Below are 25,434 nucleotides of genomic sequence, written 5' to 3'. Positions count from 1 at the left end.
GACCATGGAGGTGGTGGAGAGGGAGACATGGGAACCAGCCTCCGGTGTGACATGCATTGTATGGCAAATGGGGCAATTCAGTGTTCTTAGGTGAGAAACAGCCATGGCAGGCAAGCAATGCCCACAGTGTGCCAGCCACACCACTTACAGTGTTCACCCACCATGCCTTTAAATGACAGGCATCACCTCATCCGAAGAGGTGCCAGTCTCTGCTACCTACAGCTGCCCATAAGGGGAACCACCATAAAGGCCAATGGTAAAGTCCTCACAACATGGTAGGAACTGCATCTGACTGGATTCTTACACAGGTGTCAGCTATGAAAGCTTCAGAGGTTGTCAGAGGATCACACACATGGCCGCTATCCCATAAATAGTGCACAAATAGGCCAGGCTAGGCTCACACTGCGTTTTATAGTCTCCGGTGCTGGGATATATAGAATTTTGTCAGTATGTAAATGGGGCGGTCCATTGTGGTCCCCCATTATCTGGAGAATGGAGCACTGCCGCTACATTCACTGTCTATGGACATTGCCAATGGTAGCCAAGTTCTCAGATTTGAGGTTGATGCGGTTTTGTTTTACCCATAGGTGTGTACCCAGTACCTTTTTTTTTCTTTTGTGGCTTTTTTTCCACTTTCCAAATTTTTGTCTCATTATGAGTCATGTGATTCTATGATTGTGTGATTCATGGATTTCTATTAAAGAATGTAATGCTGGGTTTACACAAAACGATAATTGGCCCAATCGTACGATTAACGATGTCGGAGTAACAATTTTTTTTCATAACGATCAGCGTTTAGACGGTACAATATATCGTACGGAAAAATCGTTTTGCGATTGCGCGCCCGCAGCCCGGCCCCCCGCAGCCCGCCCCCCGCTCATCCACAGCCCGGCCCCCTACTCATCCGCAGCCCCCTGTGTCGCCCCCGCCGTTCCAATCGCCACACCCGCTCCGATCGCCACCCCCGCCGCCGCTTCAGCACTGATTGGCTGAAGAGGAGCCGTTTGAAATTCCCGACTCCCCTCTTCAGCCAATCAATGCACGGCAGCACTGATTGGCTGAAGAGGGGAGCCGGGAATTTCAAACGGCTCCTCTTCAGCCAATCAGTGCTGAAGCGGTGGCGATCGGAGCGGCGGCGGGGGTGGCGATCGAGCCGGCGCAGGGGGCTGCGGCCGGCCGGACTTTCTCGCGACGACTGTTTACACGGAACGATCTGCACATTTTTTGCGAACGACGATTTAAGAACAAGATAAAAGATCAAAATGAACGATTTCTCGCTCATCGTTCGCTGCGTTTACACGTACGATTATCGTTCGAAGTCGATCGTTATTGTGCAAATTCGAACGATAATCGTTCCGTGTAAACCCAGCATGAGGGTCCATTTACACAGAAAGATTATCTGCCAAAGATTTGAAGCCAAAGCCAAGAATGGATTTGAAAAGAGGAGAAATCTCAGGCTTTCCTTTATGACCTGATCTCTGTTTATAGTCTGTTTCTGCCTTTGGCTTCAAATCTTTGTCAGATAATCTTTCTGTGTAAATGGACCCTAGGCTTCTGCTCCTGAGAGGGCTTTGGCTGGGCTCGGTATGTTTTAGTATTGTATGTTTCCTGCCCAGCCCACTAGGAAAGAGTTGCTGTGCATCGCCACCTAAAGGAGACATCCTGCTAAATTCTAAATTACAGTGCGGGCAGGGGGTGGCGGAAACATAATAAAGTATAGTTACCGGACCCAGTGCCCTCACTGTGCTGCATTACCAGGAACCCGTGCCCCGCTGAATGTATTTTTCTCCAGGCTTCAGGGTACATCACAACTATGCTGGAACGGCAGGAAATGGTGGCCAAGTTATGATGTAATGGGGGAAATATGAAGAAGGCTGTCAGTGGTCGAGGTGCGGGACACAGCGCTGTGTGGGCAGGGTACGGTAAGTTTACATTCCCCACACCATTTGCCCGGGCTGATTTTTTTTTCTCCTCGCTGGACTTCTCCTTTAACTTTTTTGGTGGCAAAAACTTAGTAGTGATAACATCCAATACACACACAGACACACACACGGCTGACTGCACTGCACCCAGCAAGAAAGGGGTTAAGTGGGAATGCATAGCATTGCAATTTAAAGGGGTTATCCGGTTGGGTAAAAAAATATGTTGACTCATCCCCCCTCCTGCAGACTAACAATTCATTCCATACATGTCATTACCTTTTCAGACTCCTCCCCCAGTTACAAACCTGCTTCTTTTTGCTGAAGACACAGAAAACTCTGTGTGAGCTTTTCTCTCTGTCTCCTTCACCCTCCACAGTGTCCCTGGACAACTCTGTGATGGAGGGAAGGATAATCACAATAAGGTCACAAGTAACTTGACCTTAGATTACTCTCCCAGCTTCACAGAGAGCAGAAACAGCCAGCCAGGTAGAGTCGTCTCAGAAGGGAGGGGGAGACAGAGTGAATAGCTTACACACAGTTTTCTGTGTCTTGAGCAGAAAGCAGCAGGCTCGGAACTAGGGAAGGAGACAGAAAAGGTAATGACATGTCTGGAATGAATTATTAGTAATTACCTAATTGGATAACTCTTTTAAAGTGAATGCGCCATCAGGTACATTCGCTGTAAGTGTTGCATATCAACAGAACGGCGTTGGCACAGGGAAGCCGGTGCCGCAGTCCTTTATTTGAACGGCCGCCTGGTTCCTGTGCACAGTGTCGGTCTATTTCCGAGCACTTGCCCAGGCTGAAGCACTCCCCTTTGTTTTCTTTCTGTGTTTGATCAAGCTGAAACCATGACAATTTCTTCCAGCAACTAGTTTCAGCAGAACCTGCCAGACAATTATCTTAGGCTCTGCATTTTTCCAGGACCCTCGTACTCTTTGCCTCAGCAATAATGCCCACTTTGCTGTCCTTCACATCAAAGTGGGTAGGTGGAAGCTGTAGGTGGTGGGAAGGTAGTATGAAGGTTCCCCATTAGGTAGGAAGGTTGTTCCAGTAGCCAGTTTCCCATATTAGGTAGGTGCACACAATAGGTAGTTTCCCACAATAACTAGGTACCCCATGTAGGTGCCCCTTGAAGGTTGTTTTCTTAGTATGTAGGTGTCCCAATAGGTAGTTTCCCCCGAGTATGTTGTTGCCCATAGTAGGTGGTTTCTCCAAGTATATGTAGGTCACTCATAGTAGTTTTCTCAGTATATGTAGGTCCTTTGTAAGTAGTTTCCTCTGTATATGTAGGTCCCTCATAGTAGTTTTCTCAGTATATGTAGGCCCCTCATAGTAGTTTTCTCACTATATGTAGGTCCCTCATAGTAGTTTTCTCAGTATATGTAGATCCTTTGTAAGTAGTTTGCTCAGTATATGTAGGTCCCTCATAGTAGTTTCCTCAGTATATGTAGGTCCCTCATAGTTTTCTCAGTATATGTAGGTCCCTCATAGTAGTTTTCTCAGTATATGTTGGTCCCTCATAGTAGTTTTCTCAGTATATGTTGGTCCCTCATAGTAGTTTTCTCAGTATATGTAGGTCCCTCATAGTAGTTTTCTCAGTATATGTAGGTCCCTCATAGTAGTTTTCTCAGTATATGTAGGTCCCTCATAGTAGTTTTCTCAGTATATGTTGGTCCCTCATACTAGTTTTCTCAGTATATGTTGGTCCCTCATACTAGTTTTCTCGGTATATGTAGGTCCCTCATAGTAGTTTTCTCAGTATATGTAAGTCCCTCATAGTAGTTTTCTCAGTATATGTAGGCCCATCATTGTAGTTTTCTCAGTATATGTTGGTCCCTCATAGTAGTTTTCTCAGTATATGTAGGTCCCTCATAGTAGTATTCTCAGTATATGTAGGTCCCTCATACTAGTGTTCTCAGTATATGTAGGTCCCTCATAGTAGTTTTCTCAGTATATGTAGGTCTTCTGTAAGTAGTTTCCTCAGTATATTTAGGTCCCTCATAGTAGTTTTCTCAGTATATGTAGGTCTTATGTAAGTACAGTAGTTTCCTCAGTATATGTAGGTCCCCCATAGTAGTTTTCTCAGTATATGTAGGTCTTCTGTAAGTAGTTTCCTCAGTATATGTAGGTCCCTCGTAGTAGTTTCCTCAGTATATTAAGGTCCCTCATAGTAGTTTTCTTAGTATATTTAGGTCCCTCATAGTAGTTTTCTCAGTATATGTAGGTCTTCTGTAAGTAGTTTCCTCAGTATATGTAGGTCCCTCATAGTAGTTTTCTCAGTATATGTAGGTCTTATGTAAGTCATTTCTTCAGTATATGTAGGTCCTCCATTCATAAGGCCCCCTTAGTAGGATTTTAAAAAATCTTTCTTTTTATTGGGTCCTGGCTCCCCCACAGTAACTGGTAGCTTCTCTTCCCCACCTCTATAGGCTCCCCTGTTGGTGATTTCCCCAAAAGGTAGGTTCCCTCACACCTTGTGTAAGGGAACAGACCAGAGTCCAATTTTAATTTCTAGTCTTTTTTTTTAATGTGAGAAGCAATCTGATTGGCTGCTATAACCAGCTATTCCACTGTCCCTTGGCACAAGGTTTCAGCACTATCTCCCCTGTGTAATATACCGTCACAGCCAGAGCACAATAGAGACTCTATCACGTGGAAGTGACGTCACCAGGAAGTGCACGTTTCCACCTATCCCTTCATTGCTGCTCCTTAACTAAGCCCCGCCCAGCACTCGGCACATGACATTGACGTCAGTCAGCATTCGGTACCCCAGCTGATACCTTAGACCCGCCCGCAGCCTTGGCACATGACGTGACGTCAGTGGAGGGCGTATTCCGGCGCAGTCCTAGCTACCTGACAGGTGAAGTCGGCAGTTTCTGGGCGCAGTGAGGCCTCCACACCCGGCGGATCCTGCGAGGGGCTTGTGTTACCGGAAGGAGACGAGGCTTAGGTAGTGGGTGCTGTGTGTGTCTGTGTGCCCGGCACTTCCAGGCTCTGCCCCCGTTATGTATACTGTATGTGCGGCTGTGTGTCCTGTGCTCCTTATACTGTGTACACTGGCCTGTTATATAGGACTGGAGCCTGTAATGGCAGTACGGTGTGAGAGGCTTATGTTGTGTCTCCAGTCAGCACCATTTATAAGAGGGCTGCTTGCTGCCAATCAGTCAGGAGGCTGAGACCCTTCTAAAGCTAATACTATGCACAGCTGAGCATCTGCTACATTGTGTCCAGTCTATACTGCTTCTGTATTGCTGTATGGTTGGGCCGGGCGTGTATTAGTACCTCAGAGGCGCAGATATGTCCGCTAATTGTCTGCTGGCGCTCGTGGTCTCGGGTCACCACAGACCTCCTCCAATTCAGTGACCTGAACGTAGTCCGCTAAGGATTACGGGCATTTTCTGAGCGCCTATTACTTAGCAGGTGTTGGCGGTCGGGTTCTGATATTTATACACAATGACACATAATGAAGGATTGTGGTTACCAGGCATTCGTGTGTGTCCCATAGTCATCAGACCAAAAAGAACACTCTCTTTCTGACATATTTTAATGCATTGGAAATTGGTGCTCAAGACTAAAAATATGTGATTTGTCTTACTGCCAGGAACTGTGATGGGAGGGGGAGCAAGGAGGCTTTACAGTCCTTGGCACTTTATAAGCTTGGTAAAGCCTCTGATACTTGGCACCAGAGAAGAGAAGCATTTTTCTATGTTCTGGAAGTACAGTATATGAAGGCACCATATGTCTACTTGCCCTTACAGCTATCTAACAGTGTCACGGATTCACATTAAAGCAGTGATTTTCAACCTTTTTTGAGCCGCGGCACACTTTTTATACTTAAAAAATCCCGGGGCACACCACCAACCAAAATGACACAAAATGACACTAAAACAGTACATATTATACATATAGTTAATAATATAGATTCTAAATGTATTTATACTCACTCAGTGGGAAACCTGGGCCTGTTTTCTTCTCCCCCTGTGCTTCTCTCCACCATACTTCTCCCCCCTGCTTCTCTCCTGTGCTTCTCTCCACCATGCTTCTCTCCTGTGCTTCTCTCCACCATACTTCTCTCCTGTGCTTCTCTCCACCATACTTCTCTCCTGTGCTTCTCTCCACCATACTTCTCTCCTGTGCTTCTCTCCACCATACTTCTCTCCTGTGCTTCTCTCCACCATACTTCTCTCCTGTGCTTCTCTCCACCATACTTCTCTCCCCTGTGCTTCTCTCCACCATACTTCTCCCCCCTGCTTCTCTCCTGTGCTTCTCTCCCCCCTGCTTCTCCTGTGCTTCTCTCCACCATACTTCTCCCCACTGCTTCTCTCCACCAAACTTCTCTCCCCTGTTTCTCCCCCCATCCTCATGTTTCTCTCTGCTGTTTCTCTCCCCCATTCCCATGTTTCTCTCCCCCCTGCTTCTCTCTGCTGTTTCTCTCTCCCCCATCCCCATGTTTCTCTGCCCCCTGCTTCTCTCCCCTGTTTCTCCCCCATCCCCAGGTTTCTCTCCCCCATTGTTTTCTCCTGTTTCACAGGGGCACCATAGTTTGGGGAACTTTCCCCACGGCACACTGGTTGAAAATCACTGCGTTAAAGTGTCACGGTCGTGAAATTTTTTTTTTTTTTTGCAGAAATCAATAGTCCAGGCGATTTTAAGAAACTTTGTAATTGGGTTTATTAGCCAAAAAATGCATTTTTATAATGAAAAAGCAGTTTGAAGCTCTCCCCCTGTCTTCATTGTTCTCCTATGGCGAGAGGGAAATAAAAGACCAAATTGCTTGACAAGAACACACCCAATGGATCCCATTGACCTTGATAGGGTCTGTTTGGTTTCCAGCATGGTATCAGGTGTTGTGCTGAAAGAAATAGTGTCGCATACTGTGCTGTTTGCTCTGATTTTAACAGAACCTTTAACACAACCCACTCAAAAAGACACTGGGCCTCACTGAACTTGTAGACTTCTAAAACGTTATTCCATAAAAGAAAGGCACAGGATGCTGACAGGTGATTGGCACTTTCTGTAAGTCTTACAACTAGACTGCACTGTATTTTTCTAAAAGAATCTCCCCTTTGTTGGAGGGGATGTGGTGCTGAGGGTATTATTTTACACATCTTCTGAGTCTGATATTAGGTACCTGGAAGCTCATAGACTTTCTGCTTCCCCTCTCTGTCGCCTTTTTCCTACTAAACAGCAGTGAGATCCCTCTCGAGGCCTATTGTAGGATGCTTGTCAGGTTGGACTTCAGCTCCCCTTCCTGTTAATTATGGTTTAAGAAGATAGGGGAGCTCTGATGAATAGAAGAACTTGCCCAACTTCAAAGTCATCACAAACAATCCTATTGGATGTGGTTTTATTTGAAGATTTTCCAGGACTTGTCTGAATACAAATCCATCCTGCTACAGTAGAAAAAAAACACTCATTGACACAAGAGGGTGTAAAAGTGTGAAAACATTAGGCTGGGTCCACACTACGTAATCCGCGTGGATAAATTCTGTCGGAATCCGTTGTTCGTACCCGTTCATGGCGGCGCGCATATCCGCCAGCTCTATAGACACCATTCTATGCACGGGCGGATTCTGCATTCCGCCAGAAGAAGTGAATTGTCAATTTTTTTCGGCGAAATGCGAAATCCGTCCGTGAATAGAATGGTGTCTACGGCACGGGCAGTGACGCGTGCGGACGTGAGCAAGTACAAGAGATGGAATCCGCTGGAACTTATTCGTGTGGATTCCGTAGTCTGAACCCAGCCTTACAGTGAAAGGTGACACCAGTATCAACATAATGGAGGTATACATACTAGCTGTTCCTCACAGCTAAGTGTCCCCCTCCCTGTAGAATGATCTCTATATGTCACTGAGCACGCCCAGAAGCCTTACTTATCTATCTGAATGGATCCTGTCCATGCCCAGAAGTCCTGTCTGTTGTATCCTATGGTTCATGGGGCTTGCTGTAAAGCATATTTCTGAATGCTGTTAAAATAGCTGAGTCAATATGACCCCCCCACCCCCACCCATAATAACAATTTACTAAAGCCTAAATCAGAAGCTAGAAACGGATTACAAAAGAGAACATTTCCCTACCTGGCTCTGATGAGTAAAAAAAAAAAAAAAAGTCTAGGTAGATACGTTACCTTTCTGAGGAGGTGCATAGTGACGGTTATTTCCCTTCTTTAATTTGGAAGTTCCGAAAAGTATTTGAAAGAGTTGTTCAGGACATGGTGGCTGGAGACTGGCTGCATCCATTGCACACACAGGAGAATCTGATTTATATCTTTCCTTATTCCCTCAGAAGTCGCCCTAGGATGATGTAGGAGTCAGATCTACTTTGCACTACTTGGACAAATAATTCCCCTGATGTCTGACTGGCCATTTATGAAGGAGTTGGAGTCAGGACTGTGGCTTACTCCCCAGCCTTGTTTTTACTGCGCTCTGTCTGTATCCGGTTTCATTAAATCCGTCAGTGTTCAGTTTTTTTTTGGATAGACAGTAAAATAGTTTTAGGTTTTCCTTTCTTGTGTTGGCTGCTTCTAGTTCAGGGATGGGTAACTACAATCCCATCATACCTGGATAGCCAAATCTTTGGATTTGGCTGGTCTGCCGTGATGGTAATTATAGTTTTGAAACAGTTGCCGTCATGTATTTTTACTGCTCTTTGTCTTAAACATTCTCGTGACATAGCACACATATAATAGTAGAGACCTTTAGTGACCGAGTGTTGTAATGGAAATACGGGTTAACCAGGAAGTAAAGAAAGTCACAATGTGTTCTAATAATAATCGGCAAGGTTAGCGCTTTTACTACTACTTGTGTGAATCACATAAAGGTCAGTGAAGATGGCTTTATTGTTAGTAATGAATTTTGTCTGGTCCTAACTAAAGTTTTCTTCTCTTCCACCACCCCTCAGATGCCAGAAGGTTCACAGACTCGCCTATGTGTATGGGGTATTTCACAAGAGCAGATGTTAGGTATTTTCAGCATGATGAATTTCAACATGCTTGATCCTTTCTTACCCCAGGAAATATGCAGTTTCCAGAGGCTCCAATGCATAGGTATGTCTGCTCCTGGTGACACGTGACTTATATTTACCCCCCATGTGTCAGCTCCGGGCAGCTTTGATGACAGCTCATAGGTAGTGTGAGATGACACACTGATTCGGGGCAGGAGCTTACGTAGAAGCCAGGCCTGGAGGAACACACAAGCTGTGTGTCACCAGGAGTGGACCTACCTATTCACTGGACGCTCCAGTGCACCAGAATTAGCATATGTATAAAACAGCAAAAATAGTGGAAACAGGATTGATGATTTTAAAAAGGACCAGACAGGCAGAATCAGTACTGATAAGGTCATATGGAAAATGTAATATATGTATTCATGTGGTACATTCGCTTTAATATACCACAAATGTGTCAAATATACACCAGAAACCAACTTATAGAAGGTGCAGATTTAAAATAGAAAAATACAGCCTCAGACACTATTATACATCTGGTTCCAAAATACTTTCCTTTCTTAATGTGTTAACCCACCCTCCACCACAAAAAAAGTATGAAGTATAGACTGTTATATCCAGTAAACTGTATGCATTTAACATATGTTTTTAGAATGGTGCCCTATGGATGAGTTATCTTTCAGAGGTATACATTAATGCATATAGGTGAAATGGAGCCCATAAAACTGATATAACAGAGGCTTATATGACTGATGTGTTACGTAATGCTACATTTCCCAGCAACATTTATAGTTCTAATTGTATTGTGCCCATAGTCACAGCAGAAATTGTAAAATTCTACGGCAACAGTAGGGTTGATCCATTTTCTTTAGGCTCCCTATACTCAGCACCCATTGATTTATTTGACCAGTACTGTAAACACACCCCTTTATTTTAGGAATTGTTGGGGACCCAGCTGTCAGACCCTACCAGTCTAATGTTGAAGATTTAAGAATTAAAAACCTATAGTATTTACATGGTGGTCTAGTGTCTGGGGGAAATCTATAGCACTTTTCATTCTCATCTAATTCATGCATACTATGGACATATCTGTACCCCTTCTGGGTGTCTCTGTCTTTACCATTGTTTTTTTATTTATTTTAACAAAAACAGCTTTTTTTAAGATTAAGGTTCAGTTTTCTCATGAAGAATCTTTGTAATTGCAGGAGAGAGACACAATGTTGGGCTCCGGGTTTAAGGCTGAGCGGCTTCGAGTAAATTTAAGGCTTGTCATAAACAGACTGAAACTTTTGGAGAAGAAAAAAAGTAAGTAACACCATAATTCCAGCAATAAATGGGGTTAGTTTCCTGGCTACTATATCCCTATAGCATGATCACAGCAAGGTGGAGGGGGCAGGGCTCTCACCCTTTTCCCATCTAACCAGCATTATCACTGATCCCAGCTGCTGAAAGGGGTGTCAGCTGTATAGCTGGTGGCAGTTCCTTAGACACCCCCCCCCCCCCCCTCATTTTTACATACATGAATCAAGGAGCAGTTAAATATATTTTTTTTCTGGATGCGACATAAAATTAAAAAACAATTGCATTCCCCCCCCCAAACTATGCTCATCACTTGTCTGTGGCAGGGTCCCACCTTATTCAGTGATTGGCTCAGGGGGTTATCACTGTGAGGACTCCGCCTTGGAATAATTTAGTAGTCTGAGCCCACATAATGTTTTGGAGAGTTCTCTGGGGGACCAAATTAGGTGACTGTGTTTGGTTTTTATTTTCATGCTGCCGCCAGTAAGCAGTGAGCCCCTTAGGTTATGTTGGGTCTGACTAGTAAAATATTATGGAGACACTTAAAGTGTATGTCAGGAGCTTTCCTGACATGCAGCATCTTCTTAGGTTGGATCATATTTGTGCTGCTAAAAAAATAAAATGTATAAGTTGAACCACATTTATTTTTATCCTCTCCCTTCAGCCGAGTTGGCACAAAAGGCCAGAAAGGAGATTGCAGACTACTTATCCTCTGGGAAAGATGAAAGAGCAAGAATCCGGGTGGAGCACATCATCCGAGAGGACTACTTGGTAGAAGCCATGGAGATCTTAGAATTATACTGTGATCTGCTTCTGGCCCGATTTGGCTTAATTCAGTCTATGAAGTAAGTCTGCACCATGAAATTAAAGGAGTTGTCTGCAGCAGACTTGTCCTTTGAAACATTGTCAGCGTATGTTTTGGAGGAAACTCTTCCTTCCCCATGTGTATGATGGAGGAGACATGTTTTCCAAAACTTTCGCAGCAGAGCGGCATCCCAGAGTGCCATTGATGTTATACATTAGCTCTGAGTCTGTTTATACACTGGTTTGGGCTATACACCACAACACGATTGTTGGAAGCTTCAAAAGTGAGTACAGTGACCATAATCAAAAATATATTCTAAATGTTGCAGTTACCTCAGAGAAAATGGCAGCGGCTGTTAAAGCTCTTCATTATGGTAACGCTCTGGGGCCTGACAGCTCCCCCAACCAGCAACGTTAAGAGACTGCCACCCTCTCATATTATATATGTATACCAAGCTTATTCTTTTTAAATAAAAATACTTTTTAAAAAATACAAAACGCCTGTTTACAACTTGGAAGAGATGGCAGGCAGAGGATATAGAAGAGGTAATACTAAAAGGCTAGGAGACAATGTGCAAATGTATTAACAAAAGATGTAGGGAAACTTTTTTTTTTTCATTCTTTACTATATAGATTCTTTCATTCTTCACTATATAGATTTAAAGCGACTCTGTCCCCACAATCTGTCCCCCCCCAAACTGCTTGTACCTTCGGATAGCTGCTTTTAATCCAAGATCTGTCCAGGGGTCCGTTCGGCAGGTAATGCAGTTATTGTCCTTAAAAACAACTTTTAAACTGGCAGCCCGGTCAGGGCTTAGATTGTGTATGCATTAGGCTGGCACAACCTCTCTGTTCCTCCTCCCCACCCTCTTCATCACTAGGAATGCTCCAGGCAGATTGCCTCCTATTCCTCAGCTGTGTCAGCCCGGCACATGGGCTGGATTGTTAAGGCACCTGTGCAATGTTCAAACAGGAGTAAATGTTCCAGTGGCATTCCTAATGATGAAGAGGGTGGGGAGGAGGGACGGAGGGGTGTTGCAAAGTTGGGGCACAGATACTCCCCTTGGGCACGGGGCTGCAAGTTTAAAAGTTGTTTTTTAGGACAATAACTGCATCACCTGCCGAACGGACCCCAGGACAGAGCTTGGATTAAAAGCAGCTATCCGAAGGTACAAGTGGTTTGGGGGGTTCAGATTGTGGGTACAGAGTCGCTGCCACCCTCCCAGATCAGATAACAGCCTGTCCCAAATATAAAGCACCCCTGATTAAAGAGGATGTACCACCAGATACGTCCTCTGTAACCTGACACAGGGCTAGAACGGCGCCATCACGGGGAAGCCGGTGCCGCGGTCTGTTTTTCGAACTGCGGCCCGGTTCCCGTGTACGGCGCCGTTCTTTCCACGGTTACCGGCCTGGTGCACAAGCACTGGAGGTAGGCCAGCCCGCCTCCAGTGGGTGGGAATTCCCTCCCCTCTATGACGCGGCTCCATTACAATCAAAGCAGCCGTGTCATTAAGGGGAGGGAATTGCTTCCCACTGGGGGCGGGCCGGCCTTCCTCCAGTGCTTCCCCCGTGAGGGCGCCGTTCTATCCCTGTGTCAGGTTAAAGAGGGCGTACCTGGTGGTACATCCTCTTTAAGTATGGGATTGTCTTCACTCAACCACCTCCTGGAATCAGATAATAGCGTATGTGCACACCCACTGGTGGTTGAAAATACTGCTGACACCCCAGGCACTACTATTTCACACTCTACAATCTGACACCACTCATATAACAACGTATTCAAGACATAGTACATCTCATTTTACTGATAGCTCATTGCTGCATAATGGCAAAATGGCTAGAAGTAAATATCCCAGACATGGCTATGGTGATGACTCGAATTACAAATCTTTTTAGATTAGCGACATAAAAGAACTAAAAAATTATTTTAGAAGACAAGACAGGGAATTGACAATATTGTACGTCCATTTCTATACTCTGAATGGTATTGCCTGGGAGATTTAGCTGGTACATTGACATTTGGGGGCTTTCCAATTAAGGGCTCAATAGCATCCTTTTAACTTGTCACTAAATAAACTTTCAAATATTTTATAGGGTTGGGAATGCCCACATTGTATATGAATTACCATTTTTTACACTACCCTCTCTACCATACCTACTCACAAGAGAAGTTGTGAGTTGGCTCGGGGGACACTACGTGATGTCTGGACTCAATTTGTTATACATAACACATACTGATTATAAAATCACAAACAGCAATGCAAGTTTTTATCATATGTTTTATTTGTTTTAATTACTTTCAACTTTTAAAAATGTTTAATGATGTATGATCTGTGCATTACTGTATGTTATCCTATATAAATGGAACTCTGAACTTCTCAGTGCATCCACCGTTACATCTCCTCTGTTTGTTATGTTAAAATATTTTACTATGTAAAAGCTATTAAAATGTGTTAAACAAATTTAGTACAACTTGGAGGTCTGCTATGCAATGAAGTGAAATAATTGAAGTTTAAAACGTAGCACAGCTTTATTCCCTACTCTATATGTGTCTGAGGACATGACTTTAATGCATCAAATTGTGGCCCACATTTTTGGCATACAACTGAGTTAGCTAATACATCTGGCTATCTTTTATTTTTTTTATTTTTACCAAAGCCTTTTCCGTGGGAGTAAAAAAAAAGTTGAAATTTTACTAAAAGTACCGTAAGCATTTCTTAATGCTATTTGAACACAAAAAACTTTGAAGAAGTGCTTATATTGTATAGTTCTGTAAACAGATTTTCATTTATTTGGTATTGTATATTTCCAGGGAGCTTGATCCAGGTCTGGCTGAAGCAGTCTCCACATTAATTTGGGCAGCTCCACGTCTACAGACTGAAGTATCCGAACTGAAAATAGTGAGTTATTCATACAAAGGGTTATTGCATATTGGTGGGAATTATGAGTGAACAGTAACTTTTTTTTTTTTTTTTTTTTTTTTTTTTTTACTTTTAAAACTCTCTTCTCAACACTGTACACACACTCTACAGTGTAATTAGAGATGCAAAATAATGTAATGGTAAAACACAGAATTTAGTTAAATAATCTCTCCAGATAAAAAAAGCATGGAGTTGTCCATGTAAGGCCAGCACCACGCAGGGTACCAGAAGGTGTGGTTCTTGGAATACTGGGCTTGTAAATTTATACATCAAAAGTATGTGATATCAAACATTCCAAACTTTAAAATACCTATTAGGTATTAGTGTGTCACTGATTACTGGATACTTTAAAGGGGTTATCCAGCGCTACAAAAACATGGCCACTTTTCCCCCTACTGTTGTCTCCAGTTCATGTGCGGTTTGCAATTAAGCTCCATTTACTTCAATGAATCGGCGTTTCAAAACCCCACCCAAACTGGAGACAACAGTAGGGGGAAAGTGGCCAGGTTTTTATAGCGCTGGATAACCCCTTTAATAAAGTGTGTTAAAAACCTGCCGTTGATGCAGAGACTAACAAGTTACTAAATTGACTGCTCTATTCATATATACCAGGGATGGGGAACCTTCGGCCCTCCAGCTGTTGCAAAACTACAATTCCTATCATGCCTGGACAGCCAAAGCTAAAGATTTTGTGTTTTTGCACTAGCTGAAGGGCCGAAGATTCCCCATCCCTGATATACACGCTTACATCATGCATTGAATGATTCACAAGGCAAATCAAAGTCTGTTTTGAATTGGTAGAAAGACTTCAACACGTTGTGAAAGTTGGGAAACTTTTTGCCGGCCAAAAGGAGGGGTCTAGCTCTGATGTTAGTTGTGTAAAGTTAGGACTATCCCATAGTGGTAGATTACACATAATGAGAAGAATTTATCAACAGGGTATTTTTGTGTGCCCTCTAACTACAGTGTGAGTAAGAGACTGGTGTATTGAATTTATAAATAGGTGAACAGCCAGTCTATTTTTGGAGCCAAGGACATGTTGCTGCATGCAAAATGGTTGCAAAGGTTTGCACAGATTTTTTTTTAAAAAAAGTATCTAAATCACTCACTCCACGTTCATTTGTTTTACACAAAATGTTGGGACTTTTTCATGCAGTCTATTAAGGTATCCCCCCCCCCCCACACCTGTGTCTGTGAAGAAGTGTCTGGATCGGGCTATTTTTGAACCGCTAACGCGTAACAACTGATACTTGTTGTTTGGACTGCCATTGGTCAGTCATGTGACATTGCATCTTCCATACTGCAGGTTGCTGATCAACTGTGCGCCAAGTATAGTAAAGAATATGGAAAGCTGTGCAGGACAAACCAGATTGGAACAGTCAACGACCGGGTATGTGTTAGGATTACTGGGTGGTCTGTTAATTTCAGAAAGCATTATCTCATTTTTGAGCTATTGTATGTTTCTGTTTTTTTCTAGCTAATGCACAAGCTGAGTGTAGAGGCTCCTCCAAAAATTCTTGTCGAGCGGTACCTCATTGAGATTGCTAAAAACTACAACGTGCCCTATGAACCAGATTCTGTGGTTATGGTAAGTGAACACTGAAAGTTTCATCATGGATGATATTCCGTTCTTCATAGGAAAGATAGTGACCTATAACAGACCTATGTAAAATGTCATTGCATACATTTTCTACAGAAAAAATCTCCTGTACTGCAGATTTAAAAATCTGAAGCATGTTAATTTTAGTTGCAGTACTTCTCCATATGTTGCACATGAAGATTTTTCTTTCAAATCTACTGGTGTCAGAAAGTTGTAAAGATTTGTCATTTACTTCTATTTAAAAATCTCAAGTCTTCCCATAAGCTCCTATATATCCTGCTGGAAATGTTTTTATTTACATTCAGAAACAGTGCTCTCTGCTGACATCTCTGTCCAGAGCAGCAGCAAATCCCCATAGAAAACATCTCCTGCTCAGGACAGTTCCTGTCTCGGCCAGAGATGTCAGCAGAGAGCCCTGTCTGAATGTAAATAAAATAACATTTCCTGTAGGGCTTACAACAGCTGATAAGTATGGGAAGACTTGAGATTTTTGAATAGAAGTAAATTACAAATCTATATATTTTTCTGAGACCAGTTGATATGAAAGAATATTTTTTTTGTCTGCTGGACAACCCCTTTAAAGCGGTTATCCAGCGCTACAAAAACATGGCCACTTTTCCCCCTACTGTTGTCTCCAGTTCAGGTGTGGTTTGCAATTAAGCTCCATTTACTTCAATGGAACTGAGTATTAAAACCCCACCCAATCTGGAGACAACTGTAGGGAGAAAGTGGCCATGTTTTTGTAGCGCTGGATAACCCCTTTTGAGTGTCAAACAGGAAGGTAGACAGTACATGTTTCTGAGGCTGCACATGTTTCAGCAACTTTAAAAAATAAGAAGCTTATGAAGAACCGCTAATAAATTTGTATATTTTACCTGTACGCTTTTAATTCCCACTTTCTATTACTTTTTAAGGCCGAGGTTCCTACAGGTGTTGAAGCAGATCTTATAGATGTTGGATTTTCAGATGACATAAAGAAAGGAGGCGGTGGAGGAAGTGGAGGGGGTGGAGGATTTGGAGTACCATTGCCAACCATGCCTGCAATGCAAATGCCCACCCCTACAATACCATTTAATTACCCTGTATCTGGTGGACCGGTATGTATGGGATGCTAGTTAATCATTTCATTTTTTTTTTTACACTCCATGCTAAATATTTAGTCATAGTTCCATACCTGTATGACAAATTATTTTAGCAAAAGTTTCGGCGGTGCTCTAGGACGGCTGAACGTCTGTAGAGGAAATCTAGAACCTCAGCAGATTTCATTCACTACAAATTGTCTCTCAAATCTTATTACTCTGCCCTTTACCTCGCCAAACAGGCTTACTTTACCTCTCTCATCTCTTCACTCTCAAACAATCCAAAACGCCTCTTCAACACCTTTAACTCTCTTCTGAAGCCCAAAGTTCAGACACCCATCACTGACCTCTGCGCTGAAGACCTGGCCTCCTTCTTTAAAACCAAAATGGACACTCCCCGCTCCGATCCCCCTCCCAGCCCCAAAGTCCCATAGCTCCTATTACTTCTCCCATAGATACCCTTCCCTCTCCCCCTTCGCTCTCAGCCTTTGACCCAGTGACAGAGGAAGAAGTTGCCAAGCGCCTCTCCTCCTCTCGTCCCACTACCTGCCCTACTGACCCTATTCCCTCACACCTCCTCCAGTCCCTCTCTCCCGCTGTCACTACTCACCTCACTAAAATATTCAACCTCTCCCTCTCCTCTGGTATCTTTCCCTCCTCATTCAAACACTCTATTATAACCGCACTGCTGAAAAAACCCTCCCTAGACCCATCTTGTGCAGCCAACTATCGGCCTGTTTCTAATCTCCCCTTCATCTCTAAACTCCTGGAACGTCTTGTCTATTCTCGCCTAACCCGCTATCTCTCCGATAACTCTCTTCTTGACCCTCTACAGTCTGGTTTCCGATCCCTCCACTCCACTGAAACTGCTCTTAACAAGGTGTCAAAACGACCTCCTGAAGGCCAAGTCACAAGGAAACTACTCCTTGCTGATTCTCCTGGATCTATCACCAGCGTTTGACACTGTGGACCACCAGCTTCTCCTCTCCATGCTCAGCTCTCTTGGCCTCAAGGACTCTGTTCTCTCTTGGTTTTCTTCCTACCTCTCTGACCGCTCTTTCAGCGTATCCTTCTCTGGCTCTACTTCCGGTCCCCTACCTCTTAATGTCGGAGTTCCCCAGGGGTCAGTCCTGGGTCCCCTCCTCTTCTCCCTCTATACAGCCCCCATCGGACAGACCATCAGCAGGTTTGGTTTCCAAAACCACCTTTATGCTGATGACACCCAGTTATACACTTCTTCCCGTGACATCTCCCCTGCCTTCCTACAAAATACCAGTGACTGTCTATGCGCTCTCTCTAACACTATGACCTCTCTGTTTCTCAAACTTAATCTCTCCAAAACTGAAACTGAACTTCTGGTATTTCCTCCCTCTAACACACCTAAACCCGACATCTCACTCTCAGTCTGTGGTACTAGCATCACTCCTGTGCATCAACCTCGATGTCTGGGGGTTATGCTAGACTCTGACCTATCCCTCACTCCCTACATCCAAGCTCCTACACGCTCCTGTCATCTTCATCTCAAAAACATCTCCAGAATCCGCCCATTTCTCACCACTGACACCGCTCAGACTCTGACTGTCGCCCTGATCCATTTCCATCTTGACTACTGTAACTCCCTACTAATCGGTCTCCCTTTCTCTAAGCTCTCCCCTCTCCAGTCTATCCTGAACGCAGCAGTCAGACTCCTCTTCCTCTCCAGCCGCTATATCGACGTTTCCCCTCTGTGCCAGTCACTGCACTGGTTACCCATTAAATCCAGAATCCACTTCAAACTCCTCACCCGCACCCATAAAGCCCTCCACAACTCTGCTCCTCCATACATCTCCTCCCTCATCTCCACCTATCCTCCTTCCCGTGCTCTGCGCTCTGCAAATGATCTAACCTTAACATCTTCCATAATCAGAACATCTCATTCCCGCCTCCAAGACTTCTCTCGTGCTGCACCAATTCTCTGGAACGCCCTACCCAAACACATCAGACTCATACCCAATACTCAGTTTCAAGCGTGCCCTGAAGACTCATCTCTTCAGGTTCGCCTATAACATTCCCTAAACTGTTTCCCCCTTCTGTTGTTTCCCTTGCTCTATATCTCTGACTGTTCCTGCACTTTATATGTTTACTTGCAACAGACATTGGCGTTGTTACTGGCTTATCCTGTATTTCTAACTATGTACAATGCCTGGACCATGGACAAATAAAGCACTTATGCCTGGTGTCAACGAAAATTATAGTCTGTAAGCTCCAACGAGCAGGTCTCATTTATAATTTGTATTTTTGTTATTTTTATTTATTATGTTCTTATTTATTCCAATTTAACTGTGTATTAGGTACCTCTGTACTGTATGCATAGAGAAAAAAAAAAGTGCTGCGGAATCTGTTGGCGCTATACAAATAAATGTATTATTATTTATTAGATAACTTCAATTCTGCTTTCACAGCAGGATACTACCTTCTTAACCCCTAGACAACCCAGGACGTAGGGTTACGTCATGGAAGTCTGTCACCACACGACCCTGGACGTAACTGTACGTCCTGGGTGGTTCACCCGCTATGAAGCGCGCTTCATAGGAGTTGGGGGCCGGCTGCAGTGAGCAGCCGGGACCTCGCCGGTAATGACACGCTGCAGCGATCGCGCTGCCGCGTGCCATTAACCCCTTAAACGCGGCGCGACCGCGGCATTTAAGTGACAGGGGGAGTGCCCTGTCACTTACCGATCGGAACCCCCGCAGTATGACTGCGGGGGTCCCGATCGTTCAAACGGACCACCGGAGGTCTCTCACCGTATATACCGTAGCGTGCGTAATTGTCCTATTAAAATATAACAAGCGTCATTGCGAACGGTGAACGGCGTACACGAAAATAGGGAAAAAAGTGCGCAGATTACCGATTTTATGTTACATTATATATTTTAAAAAAAATCAATAAAAAGTGATCAAAACGTCCGATCTTCACAAATATGGTATTAATAAAAACTAGAGATCATGGTGGAAAAAAATTACACCCCATACAGCCCCGTAGGTGAAAAAATAAAACTGTTATAAGTGTCACAATAGGCCCATTTTATTAATATTTAATTGCCAAAAAAAAGATTTAATAAAAAAAAAAAAAATATATATATATATATATCTCATTAGAGAATCTGTGTAACCTGCATATGGTTGTGTTCAGACTGACCTATAGAGTAATAATATCATGTCGCTTTTACCATATAGTGCATTACGTAGACACTGGAACCCCCCAAACGTTACCATATTGCATTCTTTTTTTACGATTTCACCAATTTATATCTTCATAAATAATATATTTCCATCATACATGTTATGGTAAAATGAATGACGCCATTACAAAGTACAACTATTCCTGTAAAAAACAAGCACTTACATGGCTTGTAGATAGAAAACTGAGAGTGCTAGAGCTCTTAGTGTTTTCGTTTTTCCCTCCTCCCCTTCTAAGATCAAAATTTGCGCGGTCCACTGGTTCATTTTGGGCCTGGTCCTCAAAGGGTTAAAACTCTGGAAGGTACATAGTCCATTCCTAAAGCGAGCAGTGTACGAAACTGGCAAAAGCACTGTAGACTGGATTGTAAGTGTATTACAATGCCGTCTATAGTGCTTCCAGTTGTTTGTACACTGCTCGCTTTAGGAGTGGACTGTGTACCTGCCAGAGTTTTGAGGTTTACTGATGCACAAGTGGAGTGGTAGGTTCCCTTTAACCCCTTGGCAATATACGACACATATGTACATGAATGATATGTCACAGGCTCAAGACCCAAGGCAACTCTTTATGCAGCAGTTTTCAGCTGTGTTATAGAGCTAACAGGATAACTCTGATCTTAGCCATTTAACCACTTAGCTGCTGTGGCCAGAAGCAACAGTGACATCAGAGGGGTGCTCCTGACCATTATTGTGGTATTACATTGTGTATTTAAAGCGAATCTTTCACCACTAAGTATTCAGAACATACCTTTATACCCTGCATCTGTGTTTTTATATTTGTTGGGCTGTGACTAGTGTCAAGGAGGCAGAGCCTAAGATTTTCTGGTCTCTAGTACCACGATGCTTCACTGTGCTGTATGAACATTGCATAGTATTGTATAGTATATAAGGGGCAGGCATGAAACATATTGAGGCAGAGTTGTTAGGGAACTCTACGCACCACCTAGTCACTATTCATGGTCTCAATAAAGGCATATATTATTGAAATGAAACACAGACACAGGTAACAAGTAGTGCTGACAGCTCAGTAGGTAGTAAAGAGGTGTGACAAAGTGAAATGGTGTGTTTTCTTTGCACCATTGCAGCCAGGGGTCTAGCGGAGGTCTTCAGGCCTGTATTGCTGGTTCTTCTACTACAGCCTGCCTGAGGTATTGCAGTGTATTGTACATATGATCTCATGTTCAAGTCCCCCACTGGGAGAGAAAAAAAAAACAATAGTCTCTTACTAACAAGAACATTTTCATATTTGCATTTTTATTATTTGCTTCTGAGAGGGGGCAAAAAGCAATGGATAGTTAAATGTTATCCAGGCCTAAAAGTTGATGCACTGTTTTTGGAAGAATCTAGCTATGTTCTTCAAATCCAGGACACTCTTTTTAAAATGTGAAAGACAGTCTACATCAAGCGGTGTATGTGAGCTTAACACAACCATCTAGCAAGGTTGTGGAGTCCCCTAAAGTGAAGCCAACAGGCCCAGGTGTTTATAGAAGGCTTCTGATCTGATCTCATGATCTGCCATGCAATACAGAGTATTGAGTTCTGCGACCCAGTCTGCAATTGAAGGAGGGAAGTGGTGCTGAATTCCCTTCTTAATCCTAGATATCAGTCCAGGAAGAATGGAACGGAGGGAGACTCCTCTGTGGAGAGGGACTATTCCCTGGCCAGTCCCACTATATATGGAGCATCGAACTTATGGTGGCACTGCATTTCCAGCAATTATTAGAGACTGTGGAAAAGACTGTATGGAGAGTGGTGGGGCACCAATACTATTGGGTCAAAATTTTAGAATTCTCCTGGGCAAAACATGCCATAGACAGCATTGGATTCTCTTTAGCTGCAGAAGTTGGATGCCACCCTAGGGAGTCCTGACAAACATGTATCCAATATAAAGGTGAGAGCAGATGGCCACGGGAAGATTAAAGATGGTTCTCAAAGCAGAAGCCCAGGCAAACAACCTGTAGGAGTTAAGTGGGGGTTAGATAGCAGAGCTGGTGATAATATGAGCCAGGTGGGATGATCAGTACAAGACCATCTAAAAGGCTGGCATGAATTCTGGGTTGTCAGGAGGCCCAATAGGAGACACAGCAATTTTTTTTGTTTTTGCTTTTTTGTTTTTCACTCTGCATTCTAAAATTCATAACTCTTTTTAGTTTTTCTATCAAAAAAAGGTCATATGATGGCTTATTTTTTGCAAAACTAATAAGGTGATAACATCATTTATTTCACCATAAAAGGCATGGCCAGATGGAAAAAAATCTTTGTGCAGTAAAAATCTTTTAAAAATTGCATTAATTTTTTTGTAATTTTAGTGGCTTTGATTCTTAAGCAATGCATTTGTACAGTTAAACTGACACATCTGCATTCTCTGGGTTCTCTTCTTTGGGTTGTTACAATTACAACAATATCCAATTTATAATGTTTTATGTTATTTTCCAACCTAAAAAAAAACTGTAGAACATTTTCCAGAAAGTAAATAGGACTAAAAGTGCCCTATTCAGACCCTGTTCCTTTTTTATTTTTCCACCTATGGTGTTATATGAGGGCTCATTTTCTTGTGCCATTGTCTGTACTTTACATTGGTACCACTTTGGCCTGGATTGGACTGTTTTAATAGTTTTTTAGTAACCATGCCCAAGTACACTTATTGATTAAAAAAGAAAAAAACAATAACACACCAAGAAGTAGTTGTTGGAATCTAATGAAAGTTTGTATGTGTGATCACATTATTAGAAAGGATAGGTTTATTGTGGAAAGCTGTACAATTGGAAAGAAGGTTCTAGTACCCTGTTGGACAGTGGAGGAGCATGGGTTGGCAGCACCTGGGTCAAGGCAAAATATATTGTTTCCCTACCAATGTGTCTTTGTGTTATTTTTCCCTTCTGTTGCTTTAAGTGATAGGGTAAAAATGTATGTTTTTGCCCTACTGTACTTTTTAATTTATTTTACAACAGGAGACTTTCAATGGACCTCCTGTGGGAATCTATCAACCTTTTGGTAACCAAAATCCTCCAGCAATGGGAATGGGGCCCCCACCAATCCCATCTATGCCTCCTACATATGAGTCTGTAAGTATTTATAGGCGTATTAGATACATTAGAAGTTTTAGATACGTTAGAAGTTTCAGAAGTGTCAGAAAGCTCTTAGAAAATCTAATAAGATCTATTCTATTCTTTCACAATCCTTACACTATCATCATTTGTTTTCTAAATTGCAACTTTGAAAATTGACAGGTGGACTTAGGGAAATGGTCTTTACTCACAAGCAGACACGTTTGAAATTTCAGTCAGTTTGTGTTCTAAACAGGTTCTTATATTTAAATGGGCACTGTCACTTTGACTTGTCTAAGTTTTCAGAGTCTGACCAGTTGCTAGAATGAGTTGGGAGAAGTACACACTAAGCATGTTCTCTCACAGCTCTGTGCTACATGACAAAAAAAAGGCACTCCCAAAGCTGAGTTTGTTGCAACCACAAAGAGTGAGGAAAGAAGTGCTCGAGCTCCCCCCTGTTCTGGCTCTGAAGACACACAGACCCTAGTCGATCAAAACTTTTGAAATAAAAAACACATCCACATTGATCATATAGAGGGAATGTGTCATCAGAAAACAACTTTTTATGGTATCATATTAAGAATTGCCGGTGATTCTCTCTTTCCCCCTCCCCCCCCTTTAAATATTCCGTATTTACTATTTGAAAAAAATCTTGATGTTTGGCATTTTGGCAATTAGGCCCTAATAATAAGCTGAGACTTTGGTTCTGAAGAGTTCTTTCCAGCAGTCTCCTACTTACCATCACAGGCAGGATTACATCTTAAAGGTTACACCAATATATAAATAGGATAGGATCAGGTCATTCCCAATAGGTGGTAGACACTACTCCCCCTCGCCACTCTCTGCACAATGACATCTCTGCCAGTCAGAAAGTATGACTACTCTATCAAAAGAGTCTGCGAGTCCCCTCCAGTCTATTTTTCCATTGTCCACGGGGCTTGCTGTAAAGTGTTTATCTAAATGCTTTTTAAGGCAGCTCTGGTTTAATGGCTGCCCCCATAATAATTTTACTAAAAAGGACAATTTAGTGGCAGAGCAGTGGTCTGTCTCCCTCAGCACATTCAGTAGCAGGCCTCAAAACCTGCATGCAATTGTGGCCTTCTGTGTGGTGGTCTCAGCCAGCCTGGTGGCGTCCACTGGAAGTGATGTGAAGGTACTTGCTTTGTATTGTAAGTACTGGTAGCATGAAACATTTGGTCGCTTGCTGCTATCAAAGGGCCTTGATCAGTAAGTTACTAGACTGGCGGGCCTTGTGGATCATCCCCGGTCTAAGTTCTGTTGGGGCCCTCTTTCTCCTCAGCATCCTTTTGGATTCTGGGCATCTTACAATTGTGGAAAACCTTCCACTCCCATCTTCTGTAAGTGTACCTCCTTCTGGTAAGCCAAACTTGATGTCTCCCATGGTACTATTTACCTCTGTGCATTCACTTTGCACGAAAATAAGGGAAAAATCTTTTTTTTTTTTTCCCCTTAAACATTTCTTCTTTTGCAATAGGGATTTATGTGATGTATGTGCCTATGATATCATAGAAGAGGACAGGTTCTTTTTCCTGCTAGAAATTAATGACGAATGATGGAATTGTCACATCTATATGCGCCCTGTGTGTGGCCTAAGACTGCTATGTGTATGGGGCCCAAAATTGTGAACTGTACAACTGTATTTCTAATTGACCTGTTGTCTGTCTCCAACAGCTTGGTGATGGTGGGCCACAGGCAAATGCTCCTCCACAGGATGGTTAGTATGCTCAAATGAGTATGATTAGTAAATGGTTTGGTTATGGGTACAAATTTGGTACAGCCATAAACGTCTTTTTTTTTTTTTTTTTTTTTTAAGGTCCTGGTAATCCACTACCTATTGCTAAACCACGTACAAAGATACCAGATAACTTTGTCCTTCCAGAATTGCCGTCTGTTCCAGACACACTCCCTAATGCCTCTGCTGGAGCTGGAACTTCAACTTCAGAAGATATTGATTTTGATGACCTGTCACGCAGATTTGAGGAGCTAAAGAAGAAAACCTAAGATGTTTACCAGATTCTCTATCCCTTTAACATCTTGACCTGACGAGGAGAAAATCTGAAATATTCTTTGTACATTCTAAGCATCTGCTCACTGGTCCTCAGAGAGAAAATTGTTCCCCCCCAATATAGGTTTGATGTATTGATTACCCCTAAACTGAATATTCAGAAACTGCAGCTTTGCCTAAAGGACCATTTTCTCAAAGCCGTCATATATAACTGTGTAATGGAGGAATGTCCTAAAGCAAGACCCAAAAGACTTATCACTGCTAATAAGTTGATGAGCTGCTTCCCTACCTGATTTTCTAACCTTTGTACATAACATTTACAGACTTGTTTTCAGCTTGTATGAGCGTGCACTTTTAAAAAATAAAGCTGTGGCCTTCTAGAGTGCCTCGTAGTGAGTGAGTATAAAGCAGAAATAATCTGAAAAAATGGCCTTTGCTAAGAATATATCACAGTGTCCAGTTGGCAGCTGAAATCTATGTATATTGAGAGAGAATAATCACACTTGCTGCAAGAAGGAAGCTCTTTAATTATAGTGGTGCACATTTTTCCTCTTTATCTTACAATGA

At 42.8% G+C, this 25,434-nt stretch overlaps 1 protein-coding gene across 5 annotated transcripts; it reads left to right on the top strand.

Annotated features, from left to right (window-relative positions):
- The first annotated feature begins 35 nt into the window (after positions 1-35).
- On the top strand, positions 36-25,052 carry LOC138775270 (IST1 homolog). Of its 5 annotated transcripts, XM_069955872.1 has the most exons (12): positions 4,687-4,875; positions 8,826-8,872; positions 9,014-9,050; positions 10,076-10,175; positions 10,834-11,014; positions 13,789-13,876; positions 15,204-15,287; positions 15,375-15,485; positions 16,412-16,594; positions 22,746-22,859; positions 24,534-24,576; positions 24,676-25,052. In XM_069955872.1, exons 4-12 carry the CDS (start codon positions 10,088-10,090, stop codon positions 24,861-24,863), a joined length of 1,080 nt encoding a protein of 359 aa, XP_069811973.1. In that variant the 5' UTR covers positions 4,687-4,875; positions 8,826-8,872; positions 9,014-9,050; positions 10,076-10,087; the 3' UTR covers positions 24,864-25,052. The 5 variants fall into 5 exon arrangements, with proteins under 5 accessions (XP_069811975.1, XP_069811974.1, XP_069811973.1 ...); XM_069955871.1 differs by lacking the exon at positions 9,014-9,050 and having other exon boundaries at positions 8,826-8,970; XM_069955874.1 differs by lacking the exons at positions 4,687-4,875; positions 8,826-8,872; positions 9,014-9,050 and adding an exon at positions 36-90.
- Positions 25,053-25,434: the final 382 nt, after the last annotated feature.

The sequence above is a fragment of the Dendropsophus ebraccatus genome, unplaced genomic scaffold, assembly GCF_027789765.1.
Source record: "Dendropsophus ebraccatus isolate aDenEbr1 unplaced genomic scaffold, aDenEbr1.pat pat_scaffold_1443_ctg1, whole genome shotgun sequence".
In the NCBI taxonomy this organism is placed as follows: domain Eukaryota; kingdom Metazoa; phylum Chordata; class Amphibia; order Anura; family Hylidae; genus Dendropsophus; species Dendropsophus ebraccatus.
This window is presented reverse-complemented; position numbering and strand designations above follow the sequence as displayed.